The 16,791-nt window shown below is 39.6% G+C and overlaps 2 protein-coding genes across 5 annotated transcripts in view; one reads left to right on the top strand and one right to left on the bottom strand.

The window, feature by feature from the left end:
• LOC140002784 (serine/threonine-protein kinase RIO2-like) overlaps positions 1-16,791 on the top strand; it is a 100,107-nt gene that overhangs the window by 22,976 nt on the left and 60,340 nt on the right. The window lies entirely within an intron of this gene.
• LOC140002772 (uncharacterized) lies at positions 3,822-13,544 on the bottom strand. Of its 3 annotated transcripts, none has more exons than XM_072039991.1 (9): positions 13,288-13,544; positions 11,872-11,985; positions 10,340-10,421; positions 10,143-10,258; positions 9,558-9,627; positions 8,619-8,691; positions 6,032-7,528; positions 5,477-5,715; positions 3,822-4,783 (listed from the first exon to the last, which is right to left on the bottom strand). In XM_072039991.1, exons 2-7 carry the CDS (start codon positions 11,961-11,963, stop codon positions 6,282-6,284), a joined length of 1,680 nt encoding a protein of 559 aa, XP_071896092.1. In that variant the 5' UTR covers positions 11,964-11,985; positions 13,288-13,544; the 3' UTR covers positions 3,822-4,783; positions 5,477-5,715; positions 6,032-6,281. The 3 variants fall into 3 exon arrangements, with proteins under 3 accessions (XP_071896092.1, XP_071896090.1, XP_071896091.1); XM_072039989.1 differs by having other exon boundaries at positions 3,825-4,753; XM_072039990.1 differs by lacking the exon at positions 3,822-4,783 and having other exon boundaries at positions 5,356-5,715.

Below are 16,791 nucleotides of genomic sequence, written 5' to 3'. Positions count from 1 at the left end.
GTTTTGAATTTAATCTACAAGCTATGAAGAAGCTGTACAAAAAAAAAACAAACATGCATATATCCCACTTATGAAAAGGAAGGCACAGAAAGAACTCCATTGTAGTCTGTAAGTAATTTAAGGGTGCTTTAAACATAACAGAAACAAATGACTAGAAAAAAAGTGCTCCTTCAAATTTGTACTCAGCTGCATCTTCTGGTTTTTACCCATTCACACCTGGACAAAGCTACCAAGGAAAACACAGGTTGTCAACTTCACTGTTTTCAAATAAACATCAGGTGCTCTTCCAGAAGGTATTTTGTCAGCCACAGGTCTTGTGCATGAGATATTTTAATGAAAATACAATGATATAAAACATGTCTTATTAGATGGCCTAAGAGTTCACTTCAACCACAGGCTCCAAGCTTAAATAAACTCTTTCCAAAAGCTAAAGAAAATATTTTACCTTTGTTTCCTCTGACTTCTGCTTGGCAGTCTTCATAAGCTGCTTGATGCCCGACAGGACCTCTACAAGTCCTGGCTTCTTCTCTGGGGTTTTTAATGGCTGCTTGATGGCTGATCCAACGTTGACTGACTCCAACTTCTCATCTGGTGTTTTCCTTTTACTTTCCAATTTCACCTGAGAGGCTTGTTTCTCTGCACTTAATGATACGCTGTCCACATCAAGATCTTCTTCCAGCATAGCTATTCCTTCTGGAATTCTGCAGTACATTATTTCAAATATAGACTTTGGAGATTCCTCCTCTCTCATCAAATCTGAGATGTCATGACAATCCAGTATCTCTCCTGAAGAATCTGGAGTATTTAATGGTGACACCATCATCTCTCCTGAAATAAACAGTAGGTTTATCTAATTTGGCAAACAAACTAAGCAGGAAATCCAAACATTCCAATCGCTGTATAACTAAGTAAAAAATGGATTCAATCAGCCAAAGCTTTCTACAAGCTAAATCCAAAACTGTGTTTCAGCAATTGGTTTGGTAATTAGCAAGAAGGCAATTAGCTCCTACAAGGCACAGCATACGTTAAAAAAATTAAGCCTAAAAAACCTTGATGATTTTTTATTTAATCTGATAAAAATCATTAGTATTACTACTCTGAATATTGGATAATTCATTCTTGATTTTGGTTGGTGATTCACTAGATGCTCACTTTTGCTAAATTCTTAGTAAAACAGAATTTAAAGAATTCTGAGTTATTCAGGAACACGACTGATATGCAAAGTCATATGCAAAAGACAGAAAAAAAAAGCTAAGGATCATCTTAACACAAATCTTCCTAATCTGACATTTTTCTTAAGTAGAATCTTTGCAAAATTCTACAGCATAACCACTCCCTGCCGTAAGATTTTGTCATTGAATCTAGATGTATCCCCTGACAATTGATTAAAGGATTGCCATGCTTCAACACAAGGTTTGCCTGAAACAATACTTCAGCATTTAGAAGTTCGATATAAAACTGAATGAATAAAAAAATAACACCTACCAAAAAAAATAACTGGAACTACTGGAAAATGTCCTCCAATACATGATAAAAAAAAAATCAATGGTTGCAAGATGCTTTATCTCTACACTAAGTCTGCCTAGCATTAGGCTATGCACTATCAGTGAGTTGCAGACACAGCTACCCCAAAGTATACTTTAATAATTTCTTTCCAATTAACAACCATACCAGATTCTTCAGGAGTACGCAGTTCAGAAGTGTTCCATTGTCGTGCACGGTGGTGTAAGATCACTGTCACGAACAGTGCTTGAAGGTGATGTTTTTCCACTTGTATTTTCTGGAGTTTTAAACATCTCAGCCAGCCCTATAAATTATATTCAGAAAAATGAGCACTTGTTTCGGAAAAAAAAAAAAAAAAAAAGTGCACAGTTGGCAGAACCAGTAACAGGTTTTAAAAATCTCACAACGTACCTGTGAAGCTTTCATCCATATTCAAGTTTTGTTTCGAGATTGGATTTTTCACCACTTTAGGGACCTGTCCAGCTATTCTACCAGTGGTAGAGTGCGCTCTGCCTACAACTACTGTAGCAGGAGATTCTGCATGACCTGTGCTAAAATGACCTTTTATTTTTCTTTCTGGAGGAAAAAAAGGAAAAAAAAAAAAAGGAAAAAAATAAATAAAAATTAGGACACAAAGATCCCTTTTATTTAAAACCTAGCCAGAATCACTCAAGAGATTCCACAAATTTATTGGTCGTGTTTAGCTAATACAGACTGCTGGGCATACAGAAGTGGTTAAATTGCAGCTACTTTAAAGGGCTGATTCGTTGTGAAATGCAGCTCATATATTCGTTTAAGATTTGAGTGACTACGCTCAATGAGCATCTGAGACAAGTTTTCTTAGCTTTCAGAAACGCTCAGGGATTATCCTGAGAGTCTTTCAGTCTTACTCCTTTCCACCTGCATAGAATCCTTTAGGTTGGGAAAGACCTTCACCATCATCCAACGACCAACCTCACCACCACGTAAAGTGGTTAAACCGGAACAGAACCTCTTTCAAACAGCACTACAGCTTCAACTACAGACAAGGGACAAATACTTACTCCATCCACCCAACACAATTAGTTATTTAGATACATTCTTAAGATGTTTTGAATTAATACATTTCAGTAAATTCAAGTAGATTTACACGCTGTGAGAAAGACACCAATACCCATTTAACATCTTGCCAAAATCTCAAACTTCCAGCTTCTGCAGTTAAATGCCAACAAGCTGTTTCAAGGTTAAGCAAACCCCCAAACCTTAAAAAGAAGTAAAACAAATACCTTTGGTGACTGTGTTGTCTTCTTCATTGGTCTTCGTTTTGGGGCACGTTTTTTAACGGCCTTTGCCTGTGGTCTTGCAACACCCAATTTTACCACTTCTGCCCAAGATTTCGCAACTACGAAGCAAAACAGACACGATAACCTTAACTGGCAGCTGTGTAAACAGGACTTCACAGCTATTTATGATTCCAAAGGATTTGCTGCAGTCAGAAATCACAATTTCAAGCTGAATCTTAACGAGTGTCCAAGCATCCAGTACGAGCGTCCAAGCATCCAGTACAAGTGTCCAAGCATCCAGTACGTTTCTACAACAAAAAGCGTCATACAGTTCCAGAATCTGTGCTAAGTGCTGACCTCACTCTGTCCTCACTCTCTGCTCGAGTTCAAAAAGCATTTGGACAGTGCTCTCAGACATGTGGTCTGATTTTCTGGGCGGTCATTTAAGGACCCAGGAGTTAAACTTGATGATCATTGTGGGTTCCTTCCAATTCAGGATATTCTGCGATTCTGTGAAATATTTTCCTCATTACAAATTTGCCATAAGCCTTTCAGTCTTGCACTTTATTGTACCTGAATTTTTCCTTAACAGAATGTAAGGTTTAACAGCAAAAAAATGTTTTTTTTGTTTTTTTTGTTTTTTTTTCTTTTTTGTTTTTTTTTTTGTTTGTTTGTTTGTTTTTTGTTTTAAGTGAAACATATCCAGGATTAACCAGGAAGGCCTGTGATTTTATCTCACCATATAATAGGACTATCACTGAGACACTGCACACAGACACTGCACACAGCATGTTATTCACAACTTTAAAATGATTCTACAAAAAACGAAGATAGCAAAGAATAATAAATTGCCAGATGAATGTTGATATTGATGGGAAATTTTAAATTTGAAAGAGTCAAATTGATATAATTTGTTTTCATAAATTAAAGACATCTCATCTTTAAGTGTTTTCATAAAGATTAAATTTTCAAGAACCAGATTCCCTCTCAATTTTTCCAGTGGTATCAAAACTATTTTGACCAACATTTGAATTTGAATGTTCAACAATTAAAATATTTGTGTCTCAATGGTTATCATCCATGATGTCTGCCATACACCCAACACTTACAGGCAGTCCAGTCTACAACTGACAGTGTGTGAACTGGCTAGGGAAAAAGGCATAAAGAAACTAAGCTGAATACAGGTAAAATGCATGTTTTCACCAACAAAAATTATTGAACTGAAATTGTATCAGTTATATACTACTCCAAATTGAGGGACTTGGAGGATCAATACCGCAATTAACCTAACAAACAGAACCTTAATTCTACCATTTTTCAGTTTCTGAGTATTAGGATTTGCGTTCTAAATACCTTGTTATAAATCTAGTTGCTAAAGCGATGGATAAGTGTGAGAACATAAAATTTTGCAATTCTCAGATGATTCAAAAAAAAAAAAATCCCACAAACCATCAGAATATACACCGATCATTTGGTGGTCTCAGAATAAAACTAATAATAGGACTACTTCAGTTTTGTAGCTGTTTTTTAAAGCAGTAGAAATCATATTAAAATTAACTGCTGAAACAAACCTAGTAAGTTGGCAGTAGAGGCACCGCTTCTTCTTTTTGAACTGATAACTGCTACAGCACCACTCCTCCTCTTCATGGGAGTCTTCATACTACGTCGTGAACTTCTTGTTAAGTTGTTAGGTGTTGCCATTGAGGTTTTATCATCTTGGCTAACACCATTAGATTTAGGTGTTTTCTCTAGGGCACCATTTTTCTCCCCTGTATTCATATCTTTTGCAACACCGTTCTGCTCTTCTGCAATTGGTGATGGTGTTGTGATGTGCGAAACAGAGAAACGCCCTTTTGTGTAAGGTGCTGGAGAGCCTGTAGGAAGCTGCGGTGTTGCTTTTCCAGAGTCAGGGGAAGAGGCAGCTGGGGGCGTCTGGGCTGGCAATTTTTCTGGTGACATTTTTTCTTTTTGCAAACATACAGAAAGTTCTTGGTAGAAAAAAAAATAACAAAAAATTACTGTGCAAAGCTAAACTACAAGTGTTCTTTTCTATCTCTGAAAGTAAATGCAATAGTATAAAATAGCATCAGATCAGTTGAAAAAGTCTTAGATGTTACTCTCTAAGAAGAAAGCAAATTGGCAACAACTTTTAAATTTCAAAAGCCTCCAATGGCCTGTGCAAATCCAACTGAACAAATTAACTTTGTTACTCTAGTTTATTCAAAACAGTCTTATTCCCATAAAGTGCACTACAGGCTTTCACTAGCTTAAATCAGCAGCTGAATGTTTTCAGACTTCTGGCCAAGCCACACGGCCATAGCTTGCATAGTCTGGCAACAAACTACTCTTTCTAGATTGCGTCTCTTTTCTGCTATTTATGATTAACTGGTGCCAGTAGATTCTGCTGTTAAGCACAAGCACACAAACATACTCCAAAACATGCATGAGAACAAGCAAAAACGTGTGATGAAATAAAGCACACCCCCTGGATAAAGAGAGGTAGACGAACAATAAGCTGCACATCCTCCTTTGGAGGAAAAAGTTTAAAAACGCTGATTAAAAAATACCATTATAATTCCCAGTCAATATGTCCACTTCCTAACATACATCTTTATTATTCATTTTGAATTCATTTTTAGAAGTCTTTGAATTTACAAGTTCTGTTCGTATCACTTAGCTTAGCGACTCGATTAGCCTCAGCATTTATTTACCTGGACTGCAAAGTGCTTCAGCCCCTGAGCCTTTTTCAGCACTGCGCGTGGGGAGCCTCCAAACGGTAAGCTCAGCCTTGCAGGAATCGCACCTCGTTTAAGGGGTGAGTTGGGAGGCAAACTTTTGTCAAAGAGTTCCGGACTTAGATGACCACCAAAAGACAATCTTTTTCGCTTGCCTAAAGGCTGAGGTAACAGATCACCGCTCTTCCTCTTCTGAGACACTCTTTTTGTGTTACCTAAACAAAAAATAGCAATAATTGAATATATCTCCACAAATCAAAGAATCCAGGAAGTCACCATTTTAACCAGCACAGGAAACAAGGCTTACTTGGGCATTTTAAAGGCAGAAACATATTAGAAAGTAACTCATTTACATTCAATTGGAGAAAATTTTATAGAAATTACTGGTTATTTTTAGGGTCATATATATAAAAACATGATGTTACAGAACCAACGTATCAGCAATTAATTATATATTTAAATGGAAAAATTCTCACGAAAATTAAGAGATTTTCTCCAATTAAGTGCCAACAAGGCGCGAAATCTATTTACCTGATTCTTCTTCAGCCAACAGGTCAGAAACATTCATTTCTGCAACAGCCTCATTGTCTTCCAGTACACTAGCACTTCCCAAAGACCTTTTTGATGATGATCTCCGAGGTCTTAGAACACAAGTATCTTCCAAATCTGATTTCTGATTACACCCATTGGTGGCCAGATCTTGTTGAGTTCCACTGTCCTGTCTGTCTACAGTCTTATTGTCGTGTTCTTCAACTGCATTTGTCTCCAGTGCTTTCTCAGTTCACAGTTCAGAGGTTCTCGGCCTACCCCTTTTTCTTCCAGAGCCAGATTTCTGACTAGCAGGAGATGCCAGTTCTGATGTTATCTCTCCTGAAGTTGGTGTCTCTGAATGGATGCTTTTGTTTACAAATTCTTTACTTTGTCTGACATTTCTTCTGGGACTCTTGGAATTAGAAGCAGGAGACTCAGAATCTCTCTTTTTTGAATCTACATTTGTCTGATCACAGATTTCTTTCAGCACTTCTACTTTCCCCGATTTTCTTGGTGTATGTTGTTTACTGTTTCGTCTCTGGTTTATGCATTTATTTTCTGCCAAAGGCTGTTGTTGGAGGCTATCATTTCTGCACACTGAATCTTCCTTTTGAATTTCAGCTGAAATTTCTGAAAAAGATTTGTGTTCCAACAACACATCTCCTCGAGCTGTCGGAGTACCAATATTTACAGAATCCACCCCAGTAGCTTCGTTGGTAGGTGACATGAAACAAGATCGAGGACTCTTCCTTCTGGGGGTTGGTGTAGACATAACATGTTTGTCTACTTCAGAAACGTTTGTCATGTTTGTTGTCTGTGCTATTTTCTCTGCTGTTATTGCAGAGTTGTAGATTTTCACCTCATCTGCATAACCCAAGCGTTCTATGGAGCATGGCTGCAGCAGACATGCTGCATTTCTGTCATTCTCCTTACTGGGTTTGGGTGTTTTGGCTGGAACTTCAGTGCCTTTAGATTTACCTGGTGTACTTTCTTCCTTATGATCTTGCAAGTTACTTCTCCTGAGAATACTTTTTGTCATCTCCTTTGAAACAGAAGTTCGCGGACTTCTGGTAAAACATTTCTTGGTAGCACTTCCTACCATTGAGATTTGATTAAGTTCTGAACTAATTACTTCTTGTTTCATTTTATATTCTTCATTATTTTCACTTATGCCAATTTCTTTTTCTTCAGTAGGGCTTACATGATCACAACTTGATGCGATTTGAGCACTTGGTTCCTGCAGGGCACCCTTACCACCTTCTTTTCCAGCTTTTTCAGGTACATTTCCTCCTTGCAGAGTTTTTTTCACTTTAATCTCATGTTTCAGCGTTTCATAGAGTTTACTAAAGGGAGACATTTCAGTTTGCTTTCTAGTAGATTGTTTTATCTTATATGAAGATTTAGGTGTTTGTAGCTTAACTGGTAAGGCTTTGGACATATTTTCCTCTGTACTTTGTTTATTTTCATCAGCATTTTGTTCTTTGCACTCAGAATGATCTACAGCGTAAGCAAAGCAAAAACAAAGTTATGTAAAAAAAGCAGAAACATAAGTAAAGTTCCTTAAATACAGATGAGAATTCCCTCCTTTCCTCTACCAAGGCTAGCAACCAGGCTCCAGGATATGGGACTGTACACAAAGCTCTGTTTACAATAACAATTCTCTCATAATAAAAACATTAGTTGTGAAATGTTTAATAAATTTTAAGTTGCAATCTGGACCTTATCCCACATTCAGATAAGGCAATTTGTATTTCATGCTGCTGTTTTTCTTCGGTGGCTTATATACCTATCTTTCACGGCTGCCACAAGACAAATCTGTGAACACAGAACTAAACAATCACTGAGATCGGCTTACCACAATTCAGTCAGTTTTCTGTCTTGCATTTACCCAGGTGCTGTATTGTTCTAACTGTACCAATGCTTCTCTAGGGTAAAGCAAGACAATAAAACAGAGCTAGCACTTCCCAAATGAGACAGAGCAAGTGACCGCACGCATGCTGGAGGCCTGAAGTAACATGCTTCACTTCACATTTTCCACGCAGAGAGCAGTCAGCTAGCAGGGTTCATCCAAGAAGTTGCCTTTCGAAACCACAAGAAGCTGAGCCCTTGTGAACATTTACACATCCACAGTCTCAACACTGCCATATACCAGCATGAACATCTACTAAAACAAATGCTGACATGTCCACTTCTCTTAGATGCAACGGGAAATACATGTAAAGATGGAGAGACTAACAGACAAGGAAAAAGCACACTGATCAACTTTTGGAAAAGGAGATGGGGGTTAGGAAGGAGATCTTTAAACGTGATCTTTTGGGGTTTCAGCAAAGCGTTCAATACTGTTTCTCAAAAAGTGTTACTGCCTGTTTGTCAGAATGCAACAATGTGTTTTCCCCTGGCATGGGTAAATCACAGCATTTAAGTACAATGCAGTAGTACACTGACACAGGAATGTGTACTGTGCTCAGTTTGAAAAATCTTTAAATATATTTATTTTGCTCTTTTCAACCTTGTTTTTCCTCCATATGCTAAGAATTAAAATTAAGGAGGAAGATGAACACAAACCCCCTATAATACAGGTACCAACCTGAAGATCTTTTAGATCCTGAAGTTTGCTTATGTAATAACTCCACTTCTGCCACCTGCTGAACATGAAGAACCTGTAAATTTGTACAACGTTACAGCAGAGCAACAAATATTTATTTAGCTTTCTACTGAACATTGGAAAACGCTAGATTTATAAATGTGTAAGCATTGCATACTGAACAGGTTTAAAAGCACTCAAATTAAAACCGAGTATTTCACCACTTAAGAACACTAACCGATACTCTACACAGCAAGAGCTCAAGTCTTGTTTTATTATTATTAGCTCTAAAAGCAGCTGTAGCATATGAACATGTACAAGCACATTCTAAGCTCACTTTTGTACCAGACCTAGTGGAAGAATTTTATTTAAATAAGAGAAACATCACGTACAAAAATCTTCAATAGCCACAGTACTCGCTAAGTAGCAATATCCCCTTGAAGGGTTAAAACATTGTTGGGAATTAAAAAAAGAAACAAGTGCAAATCAATTATTAAAAGATAAACTTAGTTTGATATTTATAAATTCCAACAATTTACTAGCCCATAAAACAACATACTTTTGGAGGAAAAAAATGCTCAGGTTCTAGGGCAAACATCCCCATTTAAAAGTACAAGTATATCCAATGTTAATACTTTGTTTCCTGCATCCTATCCTCTCCTCAAAAAAGATAAGGATTCATTTCAATAGGTTGCCTATAATCTTAATAGATGAGTAATAGATCTATTAACAGAAACTGATAACTCTAAAAATAATATATTGAGTTTAAAAAAGATATGAGTTCATTTGCGTTTTCAAACGGAAAGCTAGCCTACGATTGAAAAAATATTCCTCATTTAAAAAAAAGCAGACAAAACCCACAACAAAACAGGGAAATAGAATTTATCCTTATCAATACTGATACCAATGTATTTAGAAGTAAGCCTGTCACCACAAATTTACCTGCCGCGTTTCATCTTTTGGAGATCTGGAACGCCTTTTTCTTGGAGTTGATTGGAGAGGATATTCAAACCTGGATGAAATATTTTAAAAGTAAAAACAAGCATTTTTTTGGTTAAATAGCTGATAACTAAATTCGCATTATTAAGATAAATGACCTAGAAAGAGTTGTCCCACTCCCAGCAATACCAACATATTGCTTTAAAGTACTTTCACTACATCAAAATATTCTCTTCTCCTAGAAATGTGTTTGTCCTTGAAACAAAATCAAAATGATCTCTCCAGACAATTCTATCTTTATTGATTTAGCTTAATATAATACATAAAAGTAATAAAAAAAATCTTTAAGCCGTCTTGCCTTCTGGAGAAGCTCTATAAGACATTGTAAAGAGATACAAAATAAACTAAATTATCTTTCTGAAAATGGTAAAATGATGTTTTAGGTTTTCCCATTCATCTACTGCTATCTCCTGTATCTTCATCCGGCAGGTAGAGACCGTCCACAGAGTTTCCCACACTGTTTGGCTGCAGAACATGTTCTAGGATCAAGGCATTGTCTGTCAGAGACAGTTTGTCACTGGCACTTACCTGAAAGAACGATCAATAATAGTTAACACATCTCCGTGCTTCAGAGGTACAGGTTGCTGAAAACAGCTACCGTTCAGCTGCGTAGGATTTACTGTACTTAAATTTGTCAAGATTGCCTAGAAATAAAACAAAAATTTCAGTAGCCCGATGGGATGCAACAATGCAATACAAATGTCATTAAAATATGCATATCTTACCTCCTCGTTTTCATTTACTTCAATTTTACAATGTTCTTTTGAGACCTGAGGCAACTGGATACGGATGTCACATTCTGTTCTCCTAGAGGTGAAAATATAATTGGAGTTTACAGACATGCAGAGAAGACAAAAAATCTCACTGCTGTAGAATTTGGTGCTTTGACATCCCAAATTTCAGCTAATAATTTGGATGACTGTACACAGAAGAACAAAGGGACAAGAAAATACATTGAATGAAATACTTAACGTGATGTCTATCGCACCAAAAGAGTTTGGAACACTAGGAAAAAGCCAGAAAGTTATTGCTACCACAGGGAAACCTTTTCTCCACCAAAGAAAAAAGTGAATGTGATCAGCAGTTTAAATTCCACCACTTTTCTCTGGACACATACATTTAATACATGCCAACAGACCTAAGGCAAGAGAGCAGTCACTAAGTTCTCCAGGTAAGAAACAGGGGGAATGCTGTACTTGGTGCTAATTTCTGTGATGAAAAGTGGTGGAAAAAACAGCACTGCAGTAAAAAGGATTGAAAGAGAAACGCGGAGTCTAAAGCTTGGATTCTAAGTCACGTTATCAGCAAAATACACTCTGTCCAAAATCTGTCCTAGTGCTAACAATACAGAGATCAAAAAAAACAGTGTCTGAGTGGCTGAGAAGCAGCCTTTTCATCCGCCACTAAAGCCAATTATTATAGGACTGGCTCCAGTGCAGGACGTTAGGCAATGAACGGGAAGAAATGAACCACCTAAGGCTTTCAACTGTGACAAAAAAATATCAGGAGCTTATGTTTCTGTAATGCCGGAGAATCCATACTGGAAAAAAGGTAAAATAACCAAAAATCTGTTCATGACAAGCCTAAAAAGACATTAAAACTGATTATCATCTGCCTGGGCAGCTCTGCTGAAGCCAAAGAAGAGTATTATTGACACTGCAGTGCTTCCCACAGACTGGCACTATGGGATCTGATGCAGGACTGGATAATTAGTTAAGATATTAATCAATCAATCAGAGAAGTGCTGAGCAAACCCAGGTCAGGAGAAGTAAAAACATTTATCAATTCTTGATACTAGCTCGTGCTTTTCATTACTGAGGCCTTGGAGAACCAAAAAAATAATTAAAAAAATAAAAATAAATGCAAAAGAGCACTGGTATGAGCACAGTTGAATGCAAGCCACTTTCCCTTCTGCACTGGTTGGTTCTCTAGGACCTGCCCGCAGATAAGAGTGCCACCACTTGCTAATTGGACACACGTCACATGTAGATTACTTGCAATCTCATAGCTCTAGCGGATCTCTTTGACAGAAACTTCGGGGAAAAAAAAGAACTTTTTTAACAAGGAAAGGTCAAAAAGCGATGACAAACAGTAAATTCCACTCAAGTAATGTGAGTCCAATACCACTTTTCCTACCTTGAACAGCATTCACAAATACAAACATTTCTTTCTTGCAAGTAAATATTAAAAAGATTCTGTCTGCAGGAACTATCATTAATATTATTTCAATGCATCCGAGTACTCAACACATTCTCACCTTCCAAATAAACAAGAACTTGCAGTGAGTGGAAAGTGAATTCCATCGGTCCCATTGCGTTTAATTACAATTATTTTCCCAAAGAGCGGCATCTTCCAACATAAGAAGTCTTACCTATGTGAGAATGTCAAAATTACTCATCATTATTTATTCTCATAAATATGTAAAGCAACGTAACCCTTTTTTAATGCCGTTCAAAACACTCCTGAAGTACAGCACAAGAGCCTTGTGCCTGTGCCACGTGAACGAAGTGCCATTTCCATGTGTTTCCCTGCACCTGGGAACTATCCACCACGAGCATTGGTTGAAATCGTGCACAGGAGCGCGGGCACTACACGTTTGGAGGAAACAACGCTTATAACAGCGGTAAGAGCAGTCATCACGTGCTCACACAAACTTAGCAATACCGCTTTGACGTATGCCATAGCTGCTTGGTATCCATCAGAGCCTGCAAAGAGGCAGCACCACTCATACAATGGTTCATTCCATGAGCGATTTAAAGCTATTTTCAGGCAAGCAGTCACTCCTGCTCACCTACACCTGGTGCGTTACCTTCCTCTCATCTACTGGGACGTTCTCGGACTTGGCTTTCAAGCAAAGCTGCCTTTGAAGCAAAGCTGGAGAAGCCGTGACTGCGGCTGGAGCTATTTATCTGCAGCTCCCTGTCAGTGCCAGCTCTCACACCCGCAGAGGTTTCACAGAAATCCCGCTGCAGGCTGGGTCTCAGAAGCGACTGCGTCCCCTGGGCTCTCAGGGAGCTCCCTCCTCCAGGAGGAGGCTGAAGCACCCGTCATTACCACAGGATCAGGGTCCCGAGCGTTGCGTTAAATACAAACCTGACCAAACCACGACATTTCTCACCCCTTGGCCCGTCAGCAAAGGAAGGACCGAAGGGGAAAGGCCTGGCAGGAGCCCCGCGGTGCCGGCTCCCTGAGGGGCTCCCACAGACACACACAGCGTGTGACAGCACTGACAGCGCCCCTCCGCCAGCAAACCCTTGGGTGTGCCTGTGCACGGTGCAGCGCCACATGTTGTTCATTTGAAAGCAGGCCCTACAACAACACCTATAACCCGCGCATGGGATTAAAGCCCAGCACCCCCACGCCACAAGCACCGTAAGGGCAGCACCACGGAGCGATCCCAGCCCGCTCTCAGCATCCTCCCCGGCACTCCGCTTCCCCCAGCAATAACCGCGTGTGGTTTTAAAGCTTATTCCCAACGCCAGCAGCCCCCCGCCCCCCCTCACCCCGTCCCGTCCCGGCGCTCACCCCCTCAGCGCGGTGCCGGCTCCCTCCTGCTGCCGCCGCCGCTCCCCGCGGCGCCCCCCTCCCGTCCCTCCCGTCCCTCCCGCCCTTGCCGCGCGTGCCAGCGCCGCCTCCGCCCGCTCGTATCCCTCCGCCGCGCCGCTCCAGGCACCTGAGGCACCGGAGACACCGGGAGCTGCCGGAGCCGCCCCGGGGGGACACGGCCCCACACACCCAGCCCCGGTCGAGCCGCCTCGAGGCCCCTCGGCTCTATCCAGCGCCGCTCGGCGGACGGACTCTTTTAGCCCGGGAGGCCCCAGTTGGGCAGCAGCTCGCTAAAAGCTTCCTAAACTAACGCAGACAGCCGAGGCTGGCTTCTGAGCCGCTCCTCCCCTAATTCAAATTGGTTTTGGTTTTGTTTTCTTCATCATAAAAACAGGGCGCTTCGAAGGGGTAACAGTAGGGGGAGCGCGGAAGGAAGCAGCAGTAAAAGTGTTGAAAATAAAATCAGCGCTTTAAGTCTGTTGTCGTCATCTAAGTAGTTACCTGCTGTTACCTACAAAAATTTATTCCCTGACAGGAATTGAGTACTAAGGCTTAAAGTTGAGACTCCAAGAACTCAAAACAAAGCCCATGCTGCTCTGTATGTGAAGATTTAAAAAAAAAAAAAAAAAAAAAAAAAACACTGGTGAGGAGCCAGGGTGACTCAGGCCTTGACCAGAAGGCCTTGACTGCATAAAAGTAGAAAGCTGATACGAGAGAAAATTGTCATCACCACATCCAACATCACGGCCATCCACATTCTTGGCCAAGTCTACGCTTGATATCTATCATTTAAGCAAAAATTGACTTCCAGTCAATGAGATAATATGGTATGAAAAATGACAAGAAACCCTGATCTGAAAATAGGCAAGCAGAAGATGCCTTTGAACCCTTTAAATGTAGACTCGGGTCAGAAACATTTTTAGACTGGAAGGACTCCACCTCAGCCCTTCGTGACATAGAGAAGATTATTTTTAAAATGCTCTTTAAAACATTTAAGCACAGATGAAAATTAACTACATTAAGACACATAACTTCCATCATTATGCTCAATTTTTCTTCATTTTGCACATTTTTACCAGTGGCCTGCGGTTACAAAGCGCAGGCCCCAACTACCTCACGTTTCATTCTCCAGCCTCCTCCACGCAGTACATAAAGCCAATTTAAAAGCAAGTCATGTATTTGCTCTCTGCTGATTCTCTCTGAGGCTTAAGGGAGTCACAAAAGAGTTTGGACTTCTATAAAAGGGATTAGAGAGTACGGCTCTCTTCCCCTCCATGAAACAGAACAGGAAAGTTCTTAGAAATGAGGGAGTAGAGGTAGGCCAGGCAGCAGATGGAGATGCAGGTGACTTAATGCTCCTCCTGCTCTTTGGGCATTGGTTAGCCTGGCTGCTCGAAACCTCATTTTCAGGCTGTGGTTTCACAACAAATGAAAGCCAACCTGACCTTTACCTACTGCCAGAGTTAAACAGAGTTGAGGTATTTAAAATAAGCACGAAAGAAACAAAGTACGCCTAAAAGTTCTGAATAATTAGACAGAGAGAACAAGTTACTCTTACGGACAAAATCAAAAATACTTCAAAAACTTGGCATTGCTCGTCGGTCGAGGGAAATGATTGCCCTGTTCTGCTCTGCCCTGGAGTGGCCTCACCTCGAGCACTGTGCGCGGTTCTGGGCACCACAGCACAAAAAGGACATTAAACTGTTGGGAGAGTGTCCAGAGAATGTGTGACTCCAACCATGTCTTCTACCGGCTGATGTTTCAATTTCGGATTTTTCTGGATTAAATTAACTCCTGTCACATCTTTTACTACCTCCTTGTTTTCTACTGGAGTCTCCGGCAATTTCTGTAAGGCATTTTCATCTGTAGTAGGTTCCAATTTTTGCTGTGGGGTCCTTGTGAGCTGCTTGATGCCTGACAGGAAATCAGTAGGCTCTACAGGCTCTGGCTTCTGCTTGGCGGTCTTCATGAGCTGCTTGATGCCCGACAGGACCTCTACAGGTTCTGGCTTCTTCTTTGGGGTTTTTAATGGCTGCTTGATGCCTGATGCAACGTTGACTGACTCCAACTTCTGATCTGGTGTTTTGTGACTCCAGTGGAGTGACATGCTATCCACATCAAGATCTTCTTCCAGCATAGCTATTCGTCCTTCTGGAATTCTGGAGGACATTATTTCAAATATAGACTTTGGAGATTCCTCCTCTCTCATCAAATCTGAGATGTCATGACAATCCAGTATCTCTCCTGAAGAATCTGGAGTATTTAATGGTGACACCATCATCTCTCCTGAAATAAACAGTAGGTTTATCTAATTTGGCAAACAAACTAAGCAGAAAATCCAAACATTCCAATCGCTGTATAACTAAGTAAAAAATGGATTCAATCAGCCAAAGCTTTCTACAAGCTAAATCCAAAACTGTGTTTCAGCAATTGGTTTGGTAATTAGCAAGAAGGCAATTAGCTCCTACAAGGCACAGCATACGTTAAAAAAATTAAGCCTAAAAAACCTTGATGATTTTTTATTTAATCTGATAAAAATCATTAGTATTACTACTCTGAATATTGGATAATTCATTCTTGATTTTGGTTGGTGATTCACTAGATGCTCACTTTTGCTAAATTCTTAGTAAAACAGAATTTAAAGAATTCTGAGTTATTCAGGAACACGACTGATATGCAAAGTCATATGCAAAAGACAGAAAAAAAAAAAGCTAAGGATCATCTTAACACAAATCTTCCTAATCTGACATTTTTCTTAAGTAGAATCTTTGCAAAATTCTACAGCATAACCACTCCCTGCCGTAAGATTTTGTCATTGAATCTAGATGTATCCCCTGACAATTGATTAAAGGATTGCCATGCTTCAACACAAGGTTTGCCTGAAACAATACTTCAGCATTTAGAAGTTCGATATAAAACTGAATGAATAAAAAAATAACACCTACCAAAAAAAATAACTGGAACTACTGGAAAATGTCCTCCAATACATGATAAAAAAAAAATCAATGGTTGCAAGATGCTTTATCTCTACACTAAGTCTGCCTAGCATTAGGCTATGCACTATCAGTGAGTTGCAGACACAGCTACCCCAAAGTATACTTTAATAATTTCTTTCCAATTAACAACCATACCAGATTCTTCAGGAGTACGCAGTTCAGAAATGTCCATTGTGGTGCACGGTGGTGTAAGATCACTGTCACGAACAGTGCTTGAAGGTGATGTGTTTCCACTCGTATTTTCTGGAGTTTTAAACATCTCAGCCAGCCCTATAAATTATATTCAGAAAAATGAGCACTTGTTTCGGAAAAAAAAAAAAAAAGTGCACAGTTGGCAGAACCAGTAACAGGTTTTAAAAATCTCACAACGTACCTGTGAAGCTTTCATCCATATTCCAGTTTTGTTTCGTTAAGTGTTTTCATAAAGATTAAATTTTCAAGAACCAGATTCCCTCTCAATTTTTCCAGTGGTATCAAAACTATTTTGACCAACATTTGAATTTGAATGTTCAACGAATGTTCAACAATTAAAATATTTGTGTCTCAATGGTTATCATCCATGATGTCTGCCATACACCCAACACTTACAGGCAGTCCAGTCTACAACTGACAGTGTGTGAACTGGCTAGGGAAAA

The sequence above is a fragment of the Anas platyrhynchos genome, chromosome 6 (genome assembly GCF_047663525.1).
Source record: "Anas platyrhynchos isolate ZD024472 breed Pekin duck chromosome 6, IASCAAS_PekinDuck_T2T, whole genome shotgun sequence".
Taxonomy (NCBI): Eukaryota; Metazoa; Chordata; class Aves; order Anseriformes; family Anatidae; genus Anas; species Anas platyrhynchos.
The sequence above is the reverse complement of the archived record's forward strand: the minus strand, read 5'-3'. Positions and strand labels throughout refer to the sequence as shown.

Coding starts and splice junctions, on each gene's coding strand:
- LOC140002772 (XM_072039991.1), bottom strand. CDS start 11,963: ATGCCGCTCTTTGGGAAAATAATTGTAATTAAACGCAATGGGACCGAT. Junction 10,422..11,871: donor AGTTCTTGTTTATTTGGAAG/GTGAGAATGTGT, acceptor TTTCACCTCTAG/GAGAACAGAATGTGACATCC. Junction 9,628..10,142: donor ATTATTGATCGTTCTTTCAG/GTAAGTGCCAGT, acceptor TATTTCATCCAG/GTTTGAATATCCTCTCCAAT.